The sequence below is a fragment of the Carettochelys insculpta genome, chromosome 13 (genome assembly GCF_033958435.1).
Source record: "Carettochelys insculpta isolate YL-2023 chromosome 13, ASM3395843v1, whole genome shotgun sequence".
NCBI classification, from domain to species: Eukaryota; Metazoa; Chordata; order Testudines; family Carettochelyidae; genus Carettochelys; species Carettochelys insculpta.
The window spans coordinates 14,940,416-14,966,213 of NC_134149.1; the positions used below are offsets into that span (position 1 = coordinate 14,940,416).

The 25,798-nt window shown below is 42.4% G+C and overlaps 1 protein-coding gene across 3 annotated transcripts in view; it reads left to right on the forward strand.

The window, feature by feature from the left end:
• GRIA3 (glutamate ionotropic receptor AMPA type subunit 3) overlaps positions 1 to 25,798 on the forward strand; it is a 242,231-nt gene that overhangs the window by 150,337 nt on the left and 66,096 nt on the right. For all 3 annotated transcript variants that reach the window (XM_075008077.1, XM_075008078.1, XM_075008079.1), the window contains one exon: positions 19,823 to 20,199. In XM_075008077.1, coding sequence (XP_074864178.1) covers positions 19,823 to 20,199 — 377 coding nt within the window. The remainder of the gene's footprint in view (positions 1 to 19,822; positions 20,200 to 25,798) is intronic.

Genomic DNA, 25,798 nt, shown 5'->3' on the forward strand with positions numbered 1-25,798 from the left:
CAGCCAATAAAGCAGATAGAGTTATTTTAAAAAATGCAAATCATGCCCAAAAACAAGCCCAGTGGCAAAGAGAAAAGTACATGTTTAAAGCTGTAGTTGCAAGCTGGGGTTGAGTCTGTTTGAAACTGTGTTACAAGCAAAGCCACTTCCTTTGGGACTTGGTGAAGGTAAAATTAACCTGCAGCTGCTGAGCCATGGAAGATACAAAGAGAAGGCCTTGGTAAAGCTTTGGCCCCTTTTTCAAGCTGGGTTTTCATTGAATATGTTGGTTTGCTGGAGAGCTCACATCCACCTCCTTCTGGGACTAGTCCAGCTCAAAAAGCCATGCCTGTTACGTATTGCACCAAGCTGCAGGTGCTTCACCTCAACACGACTGCACTTGTGAACTCTTTCTCTGCAGAGAGAACTGCAGCTCTGGTAGGAAAGCAAAAACCGGTTGCTAGGCGCGTCTTTGGTTTCATCCTGTGAGATTCGTTCCCTTGTATTTCGGAAGCTGGGTAAGCAAGGCTTCACCTTTCCAGTGTGTTGTCCAAGTGAGACATTTTATTTTTCACCGCGGCTGTTCAGAACATGGACAGATATTCCCTTAGTCTTGTGCAGTCAGAGCTTAATTATCTGAGCTGCTCTTAGCTGCAGTGCTCAGTTATCCAAAGGTCAGACATGTCCCATGAGGTTTGACTGACAATCCAGCCTAGCAGAGTTGCCCAGCTCTGCTGCGCCAGTGATGAAGTGGAACTGCAGGAGCCAACAGGCCTTAGGGAGAGCACCTGGGTCTGTGTAATCAGGGAGGGCAAACCCCACCCCTCAATATAGACTTCAAAGCCTCCCCAAATCATCTGCAGGCTTTGGGTGTCTTCCTACAATACATTGGTTCTTCCTCCATCAGCAGCAAGGGGCTAGCGACCTGCAGCATGCATAGAGGTGAGGATAATGAGTGTGTGGAAAACACTTTGAAGACAAAACATGCTCTATAACTGCAAATTATTAGGAACAGGTGTCTCATTGACACAATGATTCTCCTTTATCTCCCATGAGCTTAAAACTCTATTATAAAACGGGAAGCAAAGGTGCACATGTCCCCCAGATGTCCCTGTGAGCCTTAGCTGTGAAAGGACTGTCACACTGGCCTCCTCTGGGTCCCATTTTGTGCAAATAAGTAGGAGATTAATTTTTAAATGCCTTGAGTAGCATGTGCGGAAGTCAGACAAATAGAGATAAAAGAAGCTTGAGTTGGGGGCGTTGCAGAACAAGTTTATCCAACAGCTGAACTGAACTGGTGCTGAATGAACTATATCAGATGGCGTGTATCTATCTGCTGTGCAGGTGTGTGTCAGATAAGATGTTTCTGTGTTACAGACTCATAGACCTGTACAGCTGGGTGAGCCCTTGAGAGATCATTTAGTCCAGTCTCTGCATGCTGTGGCAGGATCCATGCCCCAAGAGGTGTTTTTTTTAACCTGTTGTTAAAAAAAAAAACCTTCACCAATAGGGATTCCACACCTTCCCTCCATAACCTGTTCTAGTTCTTAAGTATTCTCATCATTAGAAGGTTTTTTCCTAATAGCGGATCTAACTCTCCTCATTTGCAGTTTAAGCCAACTACTTCTCGCTGTTCACCTGACATGTTTGTTGGCACCAACCAGCATCACTAGAGTGACCATATGCAAATCCTGTTTGCTCTCATCTCGTTTATGTGTACTGCCTCTTGGTGTCAGACCTCTTTTACGGAAGCACTTATAGCAGCGATAGAGTCTGAATGCTCAGTGCTAGAAATCTAATTATCTAATGTTTCACTTCAGTTTTACTATGCCTTTTGCAACTGCCTCCCTCTTCTTTCCACATTCTTTCGGGGTAATCAGGCAGTCCCAAGAGAGACGGCAGAACAATCCCATTTGCAACCCAAGCTAGTCAAATTTCCCATTTGCAAACTCATTTGCTTTCTTCCCTTTTTTCTTGTAACTAAAATCTGGACTTCTCATTTATCTTCATTTTTACATATGCTCCTTCAAACTAAGAACAGGGCGCTCAGCTGTGCTGTTTCCACTCAGAGAAAGACCCTGTCACAGTGACCCACATTCTGAAGGCAGAACTGTATCATCCCTGGCCCAAGCATTGGTTCATTTAACTAAGGCTGCATCTACGCGTGCCCCTTCCTTGTGAAAGGAATGAATGAATGAATGAATATGCAGCGCCTCATTAGCATAATGGCGGCCGCGGCAATTCAAAAGTGCGGCTTTTTGAATCGCGTGCCGCCCCTGGAGACAGGATCTTCCGAAAGGACCCCCCCCAGTTTTCGAAAGCCCTTCTTCCTAATACCAGAAAAATGCAGCTTTTCCAATTGCATGCCGCCCGTGGAGACGGAACCTTCTGAAAGGACCCCTCCCAGTTTTCGAAAGCCCCTTCTTCCTAACACCAGATATTGGGGGGGGTCCTTTCAGAAGGTCCCGTCTCCACAGGCGGCATGCAGTTCAAAAAGCCGCACTGTCAAATCGCCACAGCTGCCATTATGCCAATAAGATGCTGCATATTCATTGCAGCACCTCATTAGCATCTTTCGAACCCGCTCATTAACATGCCCCTTTCGAAAGGAAGGGGCACGTGTAGACACAGGGTAAGTGTTTATGCTTATCTAAATTAACTAGGACCAGTCCGCAAGGTGTCACCAATGAAATTACTTGGTAGCAGGTTTAAAACAAACAAAAGGAAGTATACCTTCACACAACACAGAGTCCGCCCCACTTGCCAGAGGATGTTGTGAAATCCAGGATTTTAACAGGGTTCCAAAAAGAGCTAGGTAAATTCATGGAGGTAAAGTCCAGCAACAGCTATTACCAGGTGGATAGGCATGGTGTCCCTAGCCTCTGTTTGTCAGAAGCTGGGAATGAGTGACAGAGGGGGGGATCAGCAGATGATTTCCTGATCTGTTCATTCCCTTTGGGATACCTGGTATTGGCCAATGTCGGAAGACAGGATATTGAGCTAGATGGACCTTTGGTCTGACCCAGTATGGCTGTTCTTATGTCACAAGACAACATGTCTCGTATCCAAATACCAAAGATCTGGGCCCATATGCCAGCTACAGGAGGCCGGAATACAACCTTCTTCAGTAGCATTTCTCCCTGCCCCATGACATATCCCCCATCTCAGACCTGGGTGGGAGGCCGGGTCAGGAAAGTTCCCACAAGGTGTGTGAAATTCTACGCAGGCAGGAAGTAGCTGTGTTCTGAGCCCTTTGCACCTCAAGGGTGATGAAAAATGGCTGTGATGCGCTGAAGAATTGGTGGCTGCATGCAGTTGATGGCAGTGGAGTGACTCCCCACTGAGAAGGGAATTAAACTGGTCCAAATTGCTGACTCGAAGACCATGTTTAAAACTGACTGGCAAAACACCCCTTTGAGCAAGTGCTGTCCTCCAATGATGCAAAAATGGCTGGGACGCACCACTAATGGCCTCTCCTCTACTGCTGCTGATTAGCAGCCTGTCCCATCTCCAACTGTGTGTCCTTTTCCCCAGGCAAATGCACACTGGAGTCTCAGTGCTACCCCTTTTTGTAGGATTGGCTTTGCCAAACAATATGGTGGGCAGTGGACAAAGCTATGTGGCACGTCCCTTCCCTCCTCCCCGCTTCTGTGTAATAGGTTTCAGCTCATACAACATAGTATCCACAACTTGCTTGCAGGCTTATTCTCTGTTGCTTGAGAGTTATAATAGAACCATCCTAAGGGCAGGGGGATGATGATTATGGCATGAGAACTGGCTCCTGTTCCCCCTCTGTGATCATGAACACAGTGATCATGAACAAGTTGCTTACTGCTCTATAACCTGGCCCAGCTCTCATTGCTAGCAGGAGAAGCAATACGGCTAGCAGTGTAGTCTATCCCTTTTACATTCTATTTTATTTTATCCCTTCATAATCTATGCCCCACTCCCCTCCATTGACTACCAACACCTGCCCCTTCTGTGAAAAGATCTGAAGCTCCAAAATTGGGCTGATCAGCCATCAATGGACTCACAAATAGGTGCGGGACATGAAGACATCCTAGTCTTTATCACATGATCGCCAAGAGATTCTATCCCTTACCCCTTCTGGAAAAGACAGTCAAAGTGCTTCCAATCACTGAACCTGACTTAACATTTAACTTTGACCAACAAAGAAACCACCCAGGCAAGAGCTAGCCTCCAATAAGTGAACCCCTAAGTAGTTCCTTTGCTTGAGTTTTTAAGCCTTCCAGTTACTGAGGCCTAGACAATGGCTCTTGTCCATAATGCAGGGTAAGCCGCTTTTTTAGGCTTTTATGTAGTCTCTTCCTTTTGAAGTGTGCTCCTGGTCTTTCTTTCCTGCTCAGCGTGGGAATCTTTCCCTCCCTGAGTTTGATCTGGTTTTCACAGCAGTGAGGCTAATTGAAAGCAGGTTTAACACATTTCTTAGTTGGAAGAACAAAATACTTCATTTGGGAAAAAAAAGAAAAGCCGAGCCCTACAAGCTCCATAAACCCTCCCTTGATAAAAGGGTCTTTGGAACTGCTTTAAGATGGTAAGCTGTTGCAAAGAGCAGAGATTTCAGGGAGACGCAACCTCTCTGCTATTATACATGGTGTTTGACAGTGTTGATATACTTCACTGCATTAAACAAAGTAACCAAACAAAGGGAACAATGTTGTGCTTGAAATGTTTCCAGAAACTTGTGCGTCACACTTTTGGGAATGGATAAAGAAAATCCTCACAAAGGGGGCTGCTGCAGCAGCTGTGTGCTTGGAGAGGATGGGCAGGGAAGGAGATGTGCATCTGTCCCGAACTCTGCATGTAATTCCCAGAGCAAGAAGACAGACCCATGCTAGCTCTGCTCAACTAAATGGGCTAAAAGCAGGGTGTAGCCAATGTAAGCAGGGTTAACCACGCTAGCTGTGTGCTCATCTCAGGCACTAGGGCATGGACTCAGGCCAGCTAGGCCCTCCACTTGAGACTAGTTTTAACACACTAAAGCTACGTCTACACGTGAAGCCTACATCGAAGTAGCTTATTTTGATGTAGCGACATCGAAATAGGCTATTTCGATGAATAACGTCTACACGTCCTCCAGGGCTGGCAACGTCGACGTTCAACATCGACGTTGCGCAGCACCACATCGAAATAGGCGCTGCGAGGGAACATCTACACGCCAAAGTAGCACACATCGAAATAAGGGTGCCAGGCACAGCTGCAGACAGGGTCACAGGGCGGACTCAACAGCAAGGCGCTCCCTTAAAGGGCCCCTCCCAAACACACTTGCACTAAACAACACAAGATCCACAGAGCCGACAACTGGTTGCAGACCCTGTGCATGCAGCATGGATCCCCAGCTGCAGCAGCAGCAGCCAGAAGCCCTGGGCTAAGGGCTGCTGCCCACGGTGACCATAGAGCCCCGCAGGGGCTGGAGAGCGAGAGCGTCTCTCAACCCCTCAGCTGATGGCCGCCATGGCGGACCCCATTATTTCGATGTTGCGGGACGCGGATCGTCTACACATGCCCTACTTAGACATTCAACTTCGAAGTAGGGCGCTATTCCCATCCCCTCATGGGGTTAGCAGCTTCGACGTCTCGCCACCTAATGTTGATGTTAACATCGAAATAGCGCCCAATACGTGTAGCCATGACGGGCGCTATTTCGAAGTTAGTGCTGCTACTTCGAAGTAGTGTGCACATGTAGACACGGCTTAAGTCAATCAAACTAAGTGTGCGTTAGAATCCTCTTCCACCCAGCTCAAAGCATGGATGGACCCTAAGTCCTTGAGTCTTCCCTTTGTGAAATAGAAAGTGTCGTATTTTCCTATTTCACATGGGGTTGCGAGGATATAATGAACAAATTCTTTGGTTATATCTACGTAACCCACACACCTATGTGTAGTTAACTGTCCCATGTAGTGGTACCTAGACTACCTCACAGAGCAAGAACGAGTGTCCTCTACAGAGAGGCAACTGGCCTTTAGCTCAAGCTGTAGAGGCACCTGCACTAAGATCCAGAAATCTCAGCTTTGAGTCTGCTTGTGGGCAATTACTAAGGGAAAAGGTGCATTTTTAACATGTTACTTAGAACAGCGGTTGTCAAGCAGGGGCGGCGGTGGCTCAAACAGGCTTCAGGAGTCTACAAGCATGACCAGCCTTGGACATGGTAGGGCCCAGGGCAGAAAGCCAGAGCCCTGCAGTGCAGGACTGCAGCCCAGGGCCCTGAATCCTGCCCACCTAGGAAGCCAAAGCTTGCACAATTCAGCTTCATGGGGCCAGCCCTGGCTTTTGTAAGAGGCGAAACCGTTGTTGTGGCAATGGCAGGCTGTGGAGTTCTTGTAGCATGGTGCAGCTGGGGAGGCTTCAGATAGCATAACGGTTGGAACCCACACATTAGAGTGTTAACTACAGTATCACATTTACTGAGTGCAGACAAAGCTGGTTATAGTTTTAACATGCATTTGCCCTGGGTTTTACCTTGCCCAGCTAACAAGCTGAAACTACAATTTGCCTCATCTACACTGGGATTTTAACATGTCTGTTAACACAGGTTAGTTCATAAATACATGTGTTCCTGTCCGTATGGCCTTTGAAATTGTTTTGATATCTTCAAAGGGTGTGGTCACTACTCAAAAGGCAACCTTTACTTGCAGCTACCACATGGAAATACATAAGATAACTTGTTTCCTTTTCTAAGTATAGAGAGAAATTATGGCATCTCACATGGTACTGAATGGTGGTAAATGGTAATCTTTAATCACAATCTCTGTATAAATCTATAGTGTTAACTTCTACTGTTGCTTACTTGCTCCTGCAGTCAATATTTCTGAAGGCAGCTGGGGTTTTGGAATGCACACGGTGAACACCTGGTGAAATGTTTCTCTGATCCTCCATAAGGGGCACATTTAGAATGCAATCTAAGGTTTGGACCAATTCCCAGATCTGGCAAAGATCTTTCAAAGTGACTATAGCTCTGGGCTACTTCTCAAAAAGCAAAGAACTGATAGACTCTGCAAACTAGAACACCCCATAATTCATGAAGGCAGGAATGAGGCTCTCATCTCATATTTGTATATATGTGCTATGTCTCTCGCTGCTTTCCAAGCCTGGAGTGGGAAAGGATCTTCTTTGGCCTTTTGAGGGGAGGAATTCGCAGCCCCTAAGAGCAGGGCGCATCTCACCTTCATCCTGTATCTTTCCTTCTCCTGCATGAAAGGATAGCTAAAAATGACTTCTTTATTTTCTTGGTCCCACAGGGGACTCACCGGCCCCTGTCCAGTCAGGTCAGTTGTTCTATGCCTGGCTGAGCAGGGAACGTTCTTGTTTTCGCACGGCTCAAATGCAACAGGAGCAATAAAGAAGATTCTGGAAACAGCAATATTCAGTAGCATGTCTCTGAGATTAGTAAGGCTAGTTGTTTTAGAAGCCCCTCAAATTCTTCGGTAGGTAGGAGGTTTGTGGGCTTGGTTTTTAAATCTGGCTCCATTTTAGGGGCCTTGGTTAGTCCACATCCATCGTCAAAAGAGAAATTCACTCCCCTGATGCAATTATTGATGATGAAGTAAGGGACCTGGAGCCTTAGGTAGATGTCTTTTTAATTATTCAAAGTCTAAGTAAGTGAATGAATGCCGGCTAGAAACCTGGGGCCAGCTCCTAACTTCAGCAGTGTAACTTCATCAGGCATTCATGATGAATGCCACCAGGAGGGTGATAAGAATCAGGGCATCAAGGCTTTAGCTGTAGCTGGATCCCCTGAATGTTAAACCACTCAAATACAAGAAAATACGGGTTATGTTAAGAAAATCCAATATTTCTCATGAAGATGTGTTTACAAATGCAAGGCATCTGAGGAAGCGGGTCTTTCCCCACGAAAGTTTATGCTCCAAAATATCTGTTAGTCTATAAGGGGCCACAGGACTTCTTGTGGTTTTTGAAGATACATACTCACACGGCAACCTCCCTGATACTTATCCTTTAAAAATTACAGTTTATGCAAAAATGAGCACCTGCCAGTGAATGAATGCTAAAATAACACATTACTGGATACATAATAAATCTTTGCTCTTATTCGTACAATATAAAATAACAGGTAGCCACCTGATCATGCAGATACCATCCCCCCCAATAAAAGGGAATTTGAAATGCACCAAATTCCCTACAGGTTGAACTTCTGTAGTCCAGCACTCTCTGGTCCAGCCTGATTTTAATTCGTCAGATATCCATTTATCATGGGTTTGGCTAACTTTCCCATAGTCCTGTGAAGTTTGTGTACAGCCACCAGTCCTGGCTTTCAGTGTTCTGTGCTGTTATCTAGCACGAATACATCCGTAAATGTCTTCTAAGACACCCCCACCCAGCCCCAGTATGCTGTGAAAGTGTTGGCAATACTGTTAGACAATATTGATCTCCCGTGGGCCAGCAAGTTCTCTGGTTCGGCATCAGTCAGGTCTTGAGGGTGCTGAACTAGCGAGGTTCAACCTGTAGTTCCTTTTTAGTACAAATAACAAGCAGTCCTATAGCACTTTAAAGACTAACAAATGTATTAGGTCATAAGCTTTCCTGGCTAAGACCCGTTTCTTCAGATGATGTGGGTCTCACCCACAAAAGCTCAAGACCTAATCAATTTGTAAGATTTTAAATTGTTACAGGACTGCTCGTTATCTGTGAAGCTACAGGCTAACATAGCTACCCCTGAGACTATGTAATCATACAGAAATGGATTCTTACTACACCAGCACAGTCACAACATAGGTATTGTGTGCCACATGTATACTCGCTGTTTATAGTAAATATAGAATACAGTGTGACCTATGAACCATTAACCTACCAAGGGACTGAAAATGTGTGTTGAAAGATACATCAGTGAATTAGTGCCAGAACCAAATTTGTAGTGGATTTTTAGTTGACTTGTCCCTGACGAAGGCTCATTATTATATATATGAACTAACCATGAATAAATTTGCAAGCATAATCAATGATTGGCCTCTAAGAAACAAACACGTTTAAAATTCAAGCAACCTAAAAATAGATTTTGCAATAAGGAGTTGTCAGTATTCCTCTCTAGTGAAGCATAACTAATCAAATGAGTAAGCCAACAGGCATACTTTACAGGAAAGTCTACAGGAGATCTGCAGCTCTATAACAATATACATGACAGGCCAGATTTTCAAGGGAGTCTTTACTTGCATTTATAAAATTTGCAACTGTATATTCATGAAACAATTGTGAATATATGAAGTGATTGCAGCCATGGACAGCTAATTAGGAGTACTGATTTGCTTGTGCAAATGTGGGAGGGTGGGTTCTGAGCAAAAAGGATGTGCTTGCACATATTAAAGGATTTGGTAAGGAGGCTGTCACAGGGCCCAACACTGCTGTCCTTGCTTGGAAAAAATCTCCACTGAAGGCCATTTTGTTTATATTAATTGAATAAAATATGTGTCCGAAATAGACTTTAGCCTTGATCGATAGATCCCTGGCTGGATTCAAAATTTGTGTCTGCATCCACATCTATATCTGTAAAAATGGAATGTGGATCTCCACATTCGCGTTTGCTGGCACCTGCAGATATAAAGTGGATATCCACAGATTTGTAAGGCTCTATCGATCGTGCGGTCGCACTCAGGCATTTATGGTGTGTATGTGTGACTAGGTTTCCAGGCTTCTTTTTCCGCCATTTGTCCTTATTAAACTTCCAAAAAAGCCCTCTATATACAAAGAATAATTGACACACTGGCTGAACAGCATGGATTGCGCAATCAGCTTTAAATAAAGACAATATTCACTTCATTTGTGGCACAGCTCTTAATCGGCTCTTATTAACCTTTCCTACTTATGTCCATTCATTGCTTCCAATGAAAAATGCTTGAATAGAAGAGAGTTTTTGCACAGCTGGAAACTAAAATCAGTGTACAATAATGTGTGCATCGTGGTAGTTACTGATAAATTAAATTCCTTGAAGATTGGAATTTTTTTTTGGTCCTTTGAAATGATGCTTCCCTAATGAAACATCATTAACTCATTAAACAATATCAATGTTGATCATTACAGAGTGTTTAAAATGAGGCGGAAGATAATAAGCAACTTGGTATAATGCTAAGTGGGCTTTTTTGTAACAAATAGAGCATAGATTCATCAAAATCTTTTAAGGTTCTATCAGTCATAGAATCATAGAACACTAGGATTGGAAGGGACCTCAAGAGGCCATCGAGTCCAGCCCCCTGCCCCAATGGCAGGACCAAGTACTGTCTAAACCATCCCTGATAGACATCTATCTAATCTGTTCTTAAATATCTGCAGAGATGGAGATTCCACAGCCTCCCTTGGCAATTTATTCCAGTGTTTGACCGCCCTGACAGTTAGGAACTTTTTCCTAATGTCCAACCTAAACCTCCCTTGCTGCAGTATAAGCCCATTGCTTCTTGTTCTATCCTCAGAGGCCAAAAAGAACAAGTTTTCTCCCTCCTCCTTATGGCACCCTTTTAGATACCTGAAAACCGCTATCATGTCCCCCCTCAATCTTCTCTTTTCCAAGCTAAACAAGCCCAATTCTTTCAATAAAAGGGCCTAGATCAGGGGTCTGCAACTGAAATGGTGAGAAGAGCCATTTTTTGAAATTCAGTTACAAAATCAATTGTTCAAGAGTTGCAATGCATGTAGATATGAGACAGTCCTTAATAAATAATGACGAACTATACCGTTTGTCACCCGTTTTAAGAACAGCACACACACAATGACTTGTACCAGTTACAAAGTTGTTATCCTCATTTCCAGGCTTACCTGCCTCAGCCCCCAAATCCACACCCCCCATCTCCAAGTTTAACCCCGCTCAGACCCAAACCGCCCTCCACATTGTGAGGTTTAACCTTTCTTAGTCCCAAACCAGCCCCACCCATCCCCAGGTTTAACCCTTCTCAGCCCCACACACACCCCTCTTCTCCAGGCTTCAGCCTTCGGCCCCCAAATCCACTCCCCACCCATCCCCAGGATTAACGTGCCTCAGGCAACAAACTGCTCCAGCTACACATGGTGCCATTGCTCCTCTGCAGCCACTGCCTTCCCTTGTCAGTGGGGCTGCACGGCCCCAGCAGGGGCAGACTCTGCCGCTTCTCCCCCCACCTCGCCTCACTTCCCCCCACAGGCAGCCCCCTGCCCTGTCACACTGAAATAATGGAACTAAATTTAATGGGTTTAACGGTCAGATCCCTCCCACCGCCCTGCTGGCCATTAAACCAATTAAATTTAGTTCCATTATTTCAGCCGCAGAAGGGTAGGCAGTCGCAAGACGAGACAGCGGTGGCAGCACCTGGAGCCTCAAGTGACTCCTTAAAGAGTCGCATATGGCTCTGGAACTGCAGGTTGCCAACCCTTGCTCTAGGTCTTTCACTCCTGGCATCGTAAAGAACTGTACCTGCATTTTGGCACTTTCAGATGTCTCCACTGCCCAGGCACCCACTCCAGTCTACATTGTCTGTGCCTGTGCTCCAGCACAATGTATCCCAATTCTCTATGATTCACAAGTCCTCAGTGACTCTGTGGTGTTGACGGATCTGACTGGAAAACACTTTTCACCCCTGTTAGCCGGTGGCCAGGTAATGTGCGGTGAGGTATTCCCCTGGGTCCTAAACAACCCAGTTTTTTACTGCTAGAGCAGGGAGCTCCTAACACTGTCACCTATGGCCAGGCTGTGGTAACCAAATGGTTAAAATTCTTTTTATTGTGCTGGCTGTGTTGCAGTGACAAAGAGTAACAGCAGTCAGGTTCAGATCTTAACTAGTTACAAATTTATTTAAGCTACAGTTATAAGCGTGCGGTTACAAAAGGCTATTGTCTACTTCTTATATGCTAGCAGAGTACAGGTGTTAACAGGTTACATTACAATCCAGTACAAAGATATCTGTTACCATTTAATAGATAATGATATCTTAATACAACAACAGCTAGTTACAGAGCTCTAATTCTTTATCTGTGTACACCAAAAAGGAGACCTTAATGTGGGTGTATCTTACCCTCCTTGCGTCTCTCGATACCTGCGTAGCCAAGCCAGGATCAGTCACTCAATTCCGTGGAAAGACAAATACGAGGTTGGGCGTCCCCAGTTGCAGACCTCTGGAGGCAATCACCTGACCCGACCAGCAGGTAGTTGGTGGAAATGCACTCAGAGTCAGAGTGCTGCTGGGTCCATTTTTATACCCCTTAGGTCACGTATTCTCTTTCTTATCTGTGGTGCCAGATCATATTGGTCTGTCTTTTGTGACGCCAGTTTTTGCAAGGGCAATTCTTACTTAATTTGCACTTGTAAGACAGGAGATAAGCAATTTGGGAGTACAGGACATTCTTTTACAAGGGCAGAGATTTCTCTTCTGGGATGGCTGTGGGGGCATCAAATCCATCCATGCCAGCTGGGGTAATTTCCTGAGGCCCCCCTTATTGACAGTTAGCCTGCTAGCCCTCTATCTGTGTTTTCTGTTTCTCAGGGTCACGATGAGCCAGCACATCTGGGCCTCAGTGCGAGACATCAAAGACTGTGCTGTTTAACTGCTGTTCAGGGCCCTGTGTGCTCTGAGTCACCTTAGAGGGGAGGCAAAAGCTGATCTGTAGTGGGGAGATTTTGTCTGGCTACAACCCCATTGTAGGCACTGTAAATATGTTCCATTAAACCAAACAAGTTTTACCTTTACAGTGGTGTTACACTATGACAATTAGTTTAATATACACTAATGATATAAAACCAGCTATCCAGTATACTGTACTTTCTGCATATAACTAAAAGGACAAAATACAATGGATGTTTATTTTATCATTTTAGAAAATACCATAGTTTTAATATCAGGTTACACAGAGTTGTAGAGTCAAATACTGTAAATTGTCTCCTCTAAAAAGAAAAACATTAACATATTTTCTTTGAACATTCAGAATTCAACACGCTCTCCAAACTGATTTCAGAGTATGGTCTTATCCCCAAACTGAGAACAAACCCTACTGCAATTGTCCCAAATATGGAAAACATATTGAAGTTTACAGGCTACACAATCACACCCTCTACATACCAGTGACATATCACCAACTACTGAAATGAAGCCATCTCTGAAAATGGGCAATCTCTTACCAGTGTACACAGGATCAAATGCCCCCCCCCCACGCCCGGCATCAAGCCAATGCAACCCCAATAGTCTATAAGTTTGCAAAATAGGGCTCAAGAGTGTTTCACCCCTTCAGCACAATTATTGAAGTTAAATAGAGAAGAATATGATGAAAGTTTCTTGTATATGCTGTACTTTGTAAGCAACCTAAACGTGTACAATGAGTTAATATAATGGTGAAAAGTTTAATCTTGCTCCCATTAAATTTTGTGGTCAGCTTCAATGTTAATTGGCTTAACATTTCTGGGTGCAAAACCTCTATCAGCCATATTGGGAAATGCCACCTCTGGATGACTCATGTTAGCATTGCAACAAGGTGTTGCATATTAACTCTGAATACATTTTGGAGCCACTCTAATTTGCCTCATTGACTTCTATGAGCTTTAAGAGCTTCCCTCTTATGCATCCTGTTTTCATTGAGTAGGGCAGTAACTCTGATTGAAAGGAATGGGTTTGTGTACTTGAGACCCATTACATTCAAGAAAATTGAGGAGAAACCCTGCAGATGTGTTTAATTACAATCAATTTCATAGTTATCTGCAAAGCAGCACAATCAGGACAATCAGGGCCTCATAACACGTGGAGCAATCTCACTATACACAGAAACCTTGCCAGAAACTGTTCCTGCATAGCCTGAAGGATCTGTGAAAGATACATGGATCCTCAGGCTGAGTCATCTAAATGGAGTCCCTTGTCCCGCAACAGGCACAGAGAACTTTCTGCTAGAGAAATGACATTGCATTGTCCTGTCATGAGCAGATCTCAGAGGCTAAGAATAGTTCTCATAGCCAGAATCCAAGTCTGCTGTATCTATCCGTCTTTTCACAGTTGATGCCGGCAGGACCCACTCGTGATGTTGTCAGTAAAGTCTCAGAGGGATAACTGTGCTAGTCTATATCTGTAAAAACAATGAGGAGTCCTGTAGCACTGTAGAAACAGATTTATTAAGGCCTAAGTTTTTATGGGTAAAACCCACTTCATCTGCTGGAATGAAGAGGAAGTAAAAAGGCAGGTCTGTATGTAAGAAAATTAGTGCAAAATTTACAATGGACAGTTAATTTTTTGCAGTAGTTTTCTTCATTCCATCTGATGAAATGGGTTTTACTCATGGAAGCTTATGCCCTAATAAATCTGTCAGTCTCAAAGGTGCTACAAGATTCCTCATTGTTTCTTCTCTTTGAGTGAGTTTGAACTCAGCCTTTGCCTCAGCATGCTGTTGGGCACCATGCTGCTGCCTTTCAGATACAGTGTGAAACAGAAGCCCTGACCTCTTGTGATAATTAAAAGTTCCATGGGAATTACAAAAATAGGGAGAAATCCTGGAATCCTGGTCAAATTCTAGACACAGCAGTTCTTGCTAATGTATTCTCCCTGCATAAATTAACATGCAGTTTTTGTTAGTTACTACAGTTCTTTCCAGAGATGGTTAGTGAAAAAAAGAGCCTTGTATATGGGTCATAGAGCAGATTAAGGGCATTGAGATACTTCAGGATACAAAGAGAGAGAGGCAAAATTTTCAAAAGCAACTGAGTTCCTGAGATTTAGGAGTCTAATTCCCATTTTCAAAAGTGATTTAGGCACTCTGTACTAGCTTGAGAATACTAAACACCTGAGTCATTTTTGAACATGGACGTAAATTCCTAATTCATTGAGGGTGCTATTGAAAAAGGTAATCCTAAAATACTTGATATTGGAACAGAGTCTGGTATTCCTGTTGAACATTACCTTACTCCACAAATAGTTTAACTGATGTTGATGAGACCAGTCGTGGAGTAAAGCATTATTCAGTGTGAATAGGTAGGCCCACTGATGCGGGGGGGATTGAAGGCAATGGGGGCAGTTGCCCTAGGGCCCAGCATTTCAAAGGGACCCAGAGCTCCAGCCACCACCACTGCATCTTTGGCAGCAATGGCAACCAGTGCTCTGGGACACTTTGAGGTGCCACAACTGTGGTTATCTGCTGCTCCACATGGCTCTTGGCAGGGCAGTGCGATGGTCCGGGCAGCACTAAAGACTGACAGCCCTAGTTCCCACCTTTTCTGTCCTTAGCCCCACCCCTTCCAGGGCACAGAACCAGGCCCCCCATCCACTTTACCCTTTAGCCTGCAGTGGCTGTCAGCCCCATTGAATGTGAATAAAATGTTCACAAATGGGAGCTATGTTGCTATTCCATTTTCAGGCTCCTTCTGCAACCACTTAAAGCATTTTAGCTCATATCGTGAGAAACGGGTTTGGAAAAATAAAAACAAACAGCCATCTGCAATCTTGCACACCCCAATATGAGTAGTCCAGCCAATCTGCAAGATCAGTTTGCAAAAGAAGTAAGACTGATGCTGAAATGAACGCATCTTTATATATAAATCATGCCCGTCTATCTGCTTTGCTTGCATTAGGTTACTCACACACTCAGTTAAAAATAAAGCAGTCAAGTAGCACTTTAAAAACTAGCAAAATAGATAATTTGGTGAGCTTTCGTGGGACAGACCCACTTTTTCAGACCATAGCCACACCAGGCCAGATTCAATATTGAGTCTGTTCTTGTATGGCTATGGTCTGAAGAAGTGGGTCTGTCCCATGAAAGCTCACCGAATAAACTATTTTGCTAGTCTTTAAAGTGCTACTTGACTGCTTTTTGTTTTGATAGTGTATAGACTAGCATGGCTCCCACTCTGTTACTATTCAGTTAAAAAACATGACCAATACAGCCTGGGCTGTATCTGTGTTTTAAAAAATTAAAATCTCCTTTCTACTCCTGTTCTAGTTATGCACAGTGCTGTATTTATCAGATGACATGCTTGTTGCAAACATTTGGTTAAACTGGCCCTGCTTTAACTCCTCTGAATTCAGTCATTTTACACCACAGATGAATATGTTTGTTGTTTATCCCACAACACAATCATTTGACACTTAAAGCAGCAGAAGAACTAGGGTACAAGTTTAAAGATCTTGTGTGTTTTTAAAATTTCTTTAAATTGATTCAGAAAAGCTTTTCGGCACCCTCCTTAATTGCAAATATACTTCAGAAAGGCATATTCCAGGTCATTAGCTGGAAACATGTAGACTAAATTCTTCTGCTGTAATAGATATGGAGGAATCCAGCTGAGACAATTAGCTTACAAAAGCAGCTACACCTACGCCATATGTTTCGTAGCTACTTTTCATAACGCCTCTAAGGCAAATCACATTCCATAGGTAGCAAACATCAGACAAAGAAAAACAGATTACTTTTGTTTAGACGCTTTGGACCAGACTCCCGGATGGTAAAAACTGGCATACGTTCATTTCTTGCAGCGGAGCTGTTCTGACTAGCACCAGCTGCAGATCTTTTTATGGAAAAAGGGAAGACTACTGCATTCCAACACTTTTCCAGCTCTCTGGAGCATTATTACTTTGTACCAGTTACTGTGCAAGGAAAGAGGGAGAAGTCCATCGTGAGCTTTTGCTTAAGGCAAAACTTGTGAAACTACAGACAGCTAGAACATGCTGTCTTCCCCCTTAAGCTTTTCAGATAAATCTGCCCAAATAGAGCCGATTCAACTAGGTGGTAGAAAAACTTTGTGTAAGGCTATTTATCGAAAAGAGAAAAAAAAAAGTGTTGTCATATACCTCAGTGCTGGACTCTACTCACTGTAGTCAGTGGAGTAGAACTGGGCCCTGACTTTTGGAAGGCCAGAAGTGAAAGTGATGTATTACCATTGGTAAATGCCATGAGACTAGCCCTGTCATGTTTCTAGATCATAAAAGGAAATAGATCAGTCAAACTTGGGAACATCTGTCTCTACCAGTAGGTATCAGAGAGGTAGCCATGTTAGTCTGTATCTTCGAGAACAACAAGAAGTCCTGTGGCACCTTACAGACAAACAGATAGGTAGGTAGACGCTAGATCCATGTTGTATTTGAAATATTTGAAATATTGCAATCTTCCCAAACAGTACAAACTATTTATTGTATACCTACAGATGGATCTGTTTTACAGGTTGAACCTCTTTAATCCGGAACTCTCTTGTCTGGCAAACTCCGTAATCCAGCATGATTTTTAGCTAGCCAGATATCCGTTTATCATGGGTGTGGCCAAGTTTCCTGTAGTCCCATAAAGTTTGTTTCCCACCACCAGTCCTGGCTGTCAAACCAATCTGACAGCTTTCTTTGATAGGATAACGAGCCTTGTGGATAAGGGAGAAGCGGTGGATGTGGGATACCTGGATTTTGCTAAGGCATTTGATACAGTCTCACATGATATTCTGATCAATAAACTAGGCAAATGCAACTTTAGATGGGGCTACTATAAGGTGGGTGCAAAACTGGCTGGATAACCATACTCAGAGAGTAGTTATTAATGGTTCTCAATCCTGCTGGAAAGGTATAACAAGTGGGGGGTTCTGCAGGAGTCTGTATTGGGACCAGTTCTGTTCAGTATCTTCATCAACGATTTAGATATTGGTCTAAACAGTACGCTTATTAAGTTTGCAGATGATACCAAACTAGGAGGGGTTGCAACTTCTTTGGAGGATAGGGTCAAAATTCAAAATGATCTGGACAAGATGGAGAAATGGTCTGAAGTAAACAGGATGACAAATGCAAAGTGCTCTAATTAGGAAGCAACAATCAGTTTCACACATACAGAATGGGAAGCAACTGTCTAGGCAGGAGTATGGCAGAAAGGGATCTAGGGGTTATAGTGGACCACAAGTTAAATATGAGTCAACAGTGTGATGCTGTTGCAAAACAAGCAAACATGATTCTGGGATGCATTAACAGGTGTGTTGTCAACAAGACACGAGAAGTCATTCTCCCGCTCTACTCTGCACTGGTTAGGCCTCAGCTGGAGTATTGTGTCCAGTTCTGGGCGCCGCATTTCAAGAAAGGTGTGGAGAAATTGGAAAGGGTCCAGAAAAGATCAACAAGAATGATCAAAGGTCTAGAGACCATGACTTATGAAGAAAGGCTGAAAGAATTTGGCTTGTTTAGTTTTGAAAAAAGAAGATGGGGGGGACACGATAGCAGTTTTCATGTATCTAATGGGTGTCGTAAGGAGGAGGAAGAAAACTTGTTCTTCTTGGCCTCTGAGGATAGAACAAGAAGCAATGGGCTTAAACTGCAGCAAGGGAGGTTTAGGTTGGACATTAGGAAAAAATTCCTAACTGTCAGGGTGGTCAAACACTGGAATAAATTGCCTAGGGAGGTTGTGGAATCGCCATCTCTGGAGATATTTAAGAACAGGTTAGATAAGTGTCTCTCAGGGATGGTCTAGGCAGTACCTAGTCCTGCCATGAGGGCAGGGGGCTGGACACGATGACCTCTCAAGGTCCCTTCCAGTCCTAGCGTTCTATGATTCTCTCAGTATTCTATGCTGTTGTTTAGCTGTAATTTACCCCATATGTCTTCTAAGATCCCAGTGCAAGTGTTTGTAAAGTGCTAGAAAATATTGACCTCCCATCGGCCAGCTAATTCTCTTGTCTGTCACCGTCAGGTCCCAAGAGGGCCAGCTGAGAGAAGTTCCTCCTGTACTACCATTAAAATTAGCATGTGATTATTCTATAGTTCCATTGCAAGGTAAATTAAAAGCATTGCCTTGCACCCTTTCTTCTGCTGAAAATCAGAGGAGGAGAGCTCTTCTGCAATTGCAGCACCAAGATGATGAGGTTATAGTTTACACATAAAAACTGCTCCTTTTTTCCTGGGTGCTTCATCCTTACAGTAGCCATTTGATTGTTCTTCATGACTTTACAGTGAAAATTCCAACTTTGCCAAACAATATTATCTGAGTGAGGTGAGCAGGTCACTGTCTCATATCCCATCATGTTTCCAACCTTTATTCAATTATTTTGTTATAATTAGTGGGGTTCAGGTGCCTAAATTCATTAGCGCCTTTGAAAATCCCAGCCTACATCAAAACAACCAGTCTGGACTGATCTTGCTAAAACAAAGAGTGCAACAAAGAGAAAATTAAATCATAAAGAATGTGTCCATGAAGTCCTCAAAGCATATCCCAGATACAGATTTTAACTGGTAAACAACAAAAGCATTAGAAAGAAAACCATTATCATATCATAAGGCTTCTAGCACGTAGAATGATCACAAACATGTTCTCAGCTAGTCCTGATATTTCCAGGTGTTGTTGTTGTTAATGTATCCTAGAATTTAGGAAATCATCATCAAATGCTTTAAGGAATCAAAGCAATTCTCAAGGCCTGTCTTCAAAATAATCCGCTTGCAGTTAAACTCTCCAGCATACTCCTGTTGAATGACAGATTTTGCTTTATGGCTATTTTAACGTGTTAGTGACTGTTTATGGCTACTCTCTAAAACAAAATTCAATGTGAAGGTTATAGTAATACTGTACTACATAACCTTTTTCATACCCAAAGTATAGAATAATTTACTATTTACTTGTACGGCTCTTTCTCTTATCTGTATTCATTGGAAACCATGTAGCTAGGTATTGTGTCCCTTCTTCTTGTTCCTCCTGTGAAGAATTCTGCATACTTTTTTCATTATTAACAACTTTCTATCCATAATATGATGGTCTGAAATCATTTGAATGACTTCAAAACACATTCATGTTGCAACAACGTGTTAACCTAATTATTCTTGGAACTCTTTATTGGCTTTATTATTAATTATTTTGCTTGAGGCTGTAGATTGAAAATATGGGGTGACTGCTTTCTAACAAACACTTGTACGTTCTCTCATTTCAGAGAGCAGACATAGCTGTTGCTCCACTCACCATAACGTTGGTCCGAGAAGAAGTCATAGACTTTTCAAAACCCTTCATGAGTCTGGGCATCTCCATCATGATCAAGAAGCCTCAGAAATCTAAACCTGGAGTATTCTCCTTTCTGGATCCTTTGGCTTATGAAATTTGGATGTGTATAGTCTTTGCTTACATTGGAGTCAGCGTAGTTCTTTTCCTAGTCAGCAGATTCAGTCCTTATGAATGGCATTTGGAAGACAACAATGAAGAACCGCGTGACCCCCAGAACCCTCCTGACCCTCCAAATGAGTTTGGAATATTTAACAGCCTTTGGTTTTCCCTGGGTGCCTTTATGCAGCAAGGATGCGATATTTCTCCAAGGTTTGTTCCATATCACTCCATCACCTTTTTGCATTTTATGGTCATATGCTGATGCCATGGTGCATATATGTTATTTTCTCAATTTTTTTTCAATTCCAAATTTTTTGTTTAACATTCCATCCAATGCTAAGCTTCATCATCAAGCCACTATGCTTATTCACCTAGCAAGTGTGTGAGTGGCATTGCCTTTAATGCCATTCATGCATTTCTGCAAAAACTTATATACACCATGTTGAGACTGTAAAATGCATAGGGTTTTACATTTTCAGCAATGCTTGGAGGGCTACCGTGTTTTTGCTGCATATCTCATTTTACGGTCATCTGCTTGGTGCATATAACATGCTTATTTTGCTTTGCAAAATAAGAACTGCTTCAAAAATCACATGCAACAGCACTTTAAAACACCTCCATGCCAGTCATAGCTTATGCTGATCTTTTAATTTTCCTTCAAGCTTTAGTTTTCTATTTGTTTTCATTGCACCCTCCTTTCACCCATTTCTGATTAGTGTACTATCACATTCATACAGTCATTCTCCAGATACATGCCTCTAAGAGTTGTTATGTATTGTACTGTATGTGCATCATTATGTAAATCCAGTCTTGTCTTATTTCTTTGTGTTCATAAGCAATGTGACCTTCTAATAATGTTGCCAGTTTTCATAAAGTTACTTTTTTCATGCAAATAGACTTTCTGAATAAGCCATTAGGAAAACAGGTTTGATGTTACCTCTAATTTAATACACAATATTGATATTAAGTCTGTAGCTTTTAATTACCTTTTAAAGAAAAATTTATAAAGCAACGGACAGAGAGCAAGTTCTGTTGATTGAACAATGCATACTTGAAAATGGATTTTTAAGTAACATAGTAAAATATTTCTATGCATGCATCATTAAAATATATGGATGACAACTATAAGCAGTACTAGATCTACAAACATTTATAATAATGGATCTTAAATGGTTCGTATAATAATATTTTAAGTCAGTGTATAGTTACAATTATAAAAATATAGACTCCTTTAGTACAAACAATATGCCCTTTCCTCTTTAACAAAGGTGTGAACATATTATTACCTTAAAAAGACAAATGATTCCCAATATACACTCAAATTCAAAACAGAGTCCACTTCCACAAGCCTTCTGTTCTCCTCTCAATGTGCAGACAATAGGTACGTCTTTGAAAAATTACCAGACTTTCATAGTCTGTATAATAAAAGAAGTGCTGGGTGTAATCCTAGACTTGTTGAAGATAAGGGCAAAAGTTCCATTGACTTAAAAGGGCCAGGCTTTCATCACTTACAGTCTAGAGTTGATCCTAACCCTTCATTCCTTTCACACCCAAATCTCCTATTGATTGCTGGACATGTAAAGAGTGTCAGAAGAGATGTGTTATATTCAAAAGCTAACAATTTGTATAGTTTAGCAGTGAAAAAAGATAAGTTGATTACACTGATTATATTTTTTAAAACGTGCACAAAACACATTTTCCTAAATATGTGCCTACATTAGTGTTAACAAGGCCTCTTAAAGGAGTAAGTGATCCAGTGTGCAGCCGGACTGTGTCTATAGCATTTAGCCTGTTCCTCATGTTTCTGCACTACGTTTGTGGCTTAGTCCCAAATCTGTACCAAAACTGTGCCCCCTTTGCTTGCTTTTAAAGATACAGAGTGGTGATAGCATTTAAATTGCTGTTGATCATGTGTTTACCCAATTTAAAGGACCGGGAAATAAGCACTATGGCATCACATGGAAAGCTGCAGGCATTGTGCTGTTTCCACTAGATCGTTTATTATGGACAGGAAATAGAAATGCAGAGGGTTGTTGGATTTTTTAAATTTTTGTTGTCATTTTTTTAAGCTCTCATGTGACTGTTGGACATGTTCGGCCTTGTATACTTTGCACAACAAATTTATTATATTCTCATTTTATCAATACCACAATTACATCTGGCTTAGAAATACCAGGCATATAGAGAGGGCAGTAAATATATCTAGCCATAATTTTCAACTTAATACATGAAACATCTTTTGAAGAGATTATTCAGCTGCTTGATTAGCTTTAACCATAACAGACAGACAGTTAAATGAGTTTTTACAACAACAATAAAACTGTCAAATGTTTAGAATTCCTAAAACATTTACTTTCAGTGATGTGTTGATTTAAAGTCTAATTTGTTTTCCATAGAAAAGGACTATTTCCAACCATTCCATTTTGAATCCATGCCTTTGTCGGGGAAAAAAAAACCAAACAAACATTCCCAGTGCATTGGCTATAGTGAATGTTTCATAATATTTTATTGGCATTAAAATAGATACATCCTTCCCTTGTGAGTTTGCATAAATAGGTTTCTTATGTGAGAGTGTATCGCACTTTTAGAAAGATGCTGATGAGCATTCGGGAGAGATCACTTTTGTGCTTCCTGATAAAGGCTCATTCAGCCTCCTTTGTGGGGTGTAATGTGACATCTCTTGGCTAGTTAGATCTGTGATGGGTGAGTCTTCTGTTTGGATATTCCAGTGGATATATCCCTATACTCTATTTTTGTGTTTAATAGGATTCGTCGAACCTGAGTCAGATAACAGCTACTTGCTGTGTTCTCTACATCGCTCTATGGAATCAACATTTGTTCCAGCTGTTTTGTTGTGCTACCAAAGACTACTGTGTTGTCAGCATAAGGAGTGAAAGCATTGAGAATTCACTCATGGTGGTTCAGGCATAGATTACCTAGCTTTCTTTAGCAGGAGACTCAGCGCAGCAAAGGAAAAGCAGAACAAAAACCAGTCAAATTTGTAACTTGTTTTGAGGAAGATTGTTTCCTTGCAGGTTGAATGAGTCAGTGTCTTTTCATTTCGCTCTGGATTGGTGCAGAAGTAAGGGGACAGAGTAAACAACTGCTTCCAAAAAAACAGTCCCTCTTCTTAAAAAGTCTTGCATAAATCTAGTAGGTTAAGGCTGTTGAATTCCTGGGACATAGGTCTTCCACAGTTAAAACCAAGTTGCTCTACAGATCCAGACTAACACGGCTACCCCTCTGATAGTTAAAACCAAGTGACTCCTGCTAAAGGAGCAGGATTGTCAAAAACCACCTAGACATGGAGTTCCTGTGGAGGCAAATGGGAGTCAGAACTGGGCATGTTGTTATTGTTATTGTATTATTTCGTGAGCTGGGGTTTGGGTCGTGTGGTCAAATCCTGTGCAAACTTACACCTCATGCAGTTCTGTCACACTCAGTGAGCTTCCTGGTGATGTAAGTGTACAACTTCACTCACAGTTTAGCATATGGTAGGGTACATATACACTTGAAAGAAAAAGTGACTGTGGAGATTCAGATTTGGCCCAGAGGAGGTTCAGCCTTGCTAGTTCTCATATTTTATTTATCTTTTATTGGTGACAAGAGACCAATTAAAAATGGATGTCTGCAAAGCCAATTGTTTCTTATAATTTTTATAGGAAATAATGCACGTTTTCTGTTGAGGAGCAGAGGAAAAACTCATGTGCTTTTTGATTAACGATAACAATTTGTTTCTGTAGATAACTACTCTGCAAAGTGAATGCAACTTTTTCATAAAGCTGCTGTGTTTTTCTTCTGTCACTAATTTGCTCCCATTTAACTCCATGCTTCCTTTCAAATTTCCTCTCAAGGTATGCTCACTTCCTGTTTGCTTCTATTTCAAAGCACCTCCTGAAAACTCAACATTGATAAAGCTGTCATTCAATGGCCTGGCTGTTGATCGAGTCTCAGTATGAATTAATTAATAATGAATAATTCACCTTAAATGGATGTTGAACAGATTGCCAACTCACTGTGGAAATGTGCATTGTATAAAACATCAAAATACATTGCTTGTGTTTTTAAACAGGGTCTTTTAAAACAGCAACACTAAACACCTTATGCCAGTAGGACCTTTCTGCAATGATTGTTGCAGGTGGTTTAAGTTGCAATCTTTTTCTCTGTAATTGTTAGCTGAGTAATGGACAATACATTACGTGATAGTTCACATAAGTGTATTCCCTTAGCAGCCTCATTTAAATTCAGAGCTTACATATTAACTCTGTTTGTCCCTCAGCCCTCTTCACCACCCCATGCAGTGAGTACAAGGAGTCTCCATATCAGTAGACAGAACTGGGAGAGGAAGGTCCTATGAAGTTACTTTTCCCATAGAAGAACCTGGAAGACCTTGCCCAGTTGCATTCTAGATCTTTTCCTGGCTGGACTAGACTCTTATTTTTCATGTTTATTTTCCTCCAAGATTTTATTTTCCCAATCCTGTCCAGCTCACTCACCACTTGCATCCACCTTAATATATGCAGCGTCCGAGTGGGCAGTGTTCAATTTTTCTCTGTGTTCACTCTGGAAGAAAGGAACTCTCCGGTTTCATCCATCTTTTTCTGAAATGAGTTGGGCTGTTGGTGAGAAGAGACGCTTATTCCAGACTTAACAGTAATAAATCTGAGAACCAGCGAATTAACCTGCTCCTCCATCCTTTAGGAACCACCTATTGCACTCTCTCCTATCTCTATCACATTGCTATCTCAATGCCCAGCTTCTCAAGAACATAAGAACATAAGAACATAAGAATGGCCATACTGGGTCAGACCAAAGGTCCATCAAGCCCAGCATCCCATCTGCCGACGGTGGCCAATGCCAGGTGCCCCAGAGAAGGAGAACAGAAGACAAGTGATTTATCTCCTGCCATCCATCTCCTGCCCTTGTTATGAAGGCTAGGGCACCATACTTTATCCCTGGCTAATAGCCATTTATGGACCTGACCTGCAAAAATTTATCAAGCTCTTTTTTAAACCCTAATAGAGTCCTGGCCTTCACAGCCTCCTCGGGCAAGGAGTTCCACAGGTTGACTGTGCGCTGTGTGAAGAAAAATTTCCTTTTATTAGTTTTGAACCTACTACCCATCAATTTCATTTGGTGTCCCCTAGTTCTTGTATTATGGGAAAAGGTAAATAATTTTTCTATATTCACTTTCTCCACACCATTCATGATTTTATATACCTCTATCATATCGCCCCTCAATCGCCTCTTTTCCAAACTGAAAAGTCCCAGTCTCTCTAGCCTCTCCCCATATGGGACCCTTTCCAAGCCCCTAATCATCTTAGTCGCCCCAGAGCTGTGGCAGGTATTTTATCTTGTCCTATATCATGATAAGCATTTTGGGTTATGAACCACTTACCTTTGTTCATGTACAGAGCTGTATAGTTCTTACAACATCATGGCTACGTCTACACGTGAAGCCAACATCGAAATAGGCTATTTCGATGAATAACGTCTACACGTCCTCCAGGGCTGGCAACGTCGATGTTCAACTTCGACGTTGCACGGCACCACATCGAAATAGGCGCTGCGAGGGTATGTCTACACGCCAAAGTAGCACACATCGAAATAAGGGTGCCAGGCACAGCTGCAGACAGGGTCACAGGGCGGACTCAACAGCAAGCCGCTCCCTTAAAGGGCCCCTCCCAGACACACTTGCACTAAACAACACAAGATACACAGAGCTGACAGCTGGTTGCAGACCCTGTGCCTGCAGCATGGATCCCCAGCTGCCGCAGCAGCAGCCAGAAGCCCTGGGCTAAGGGCTGCT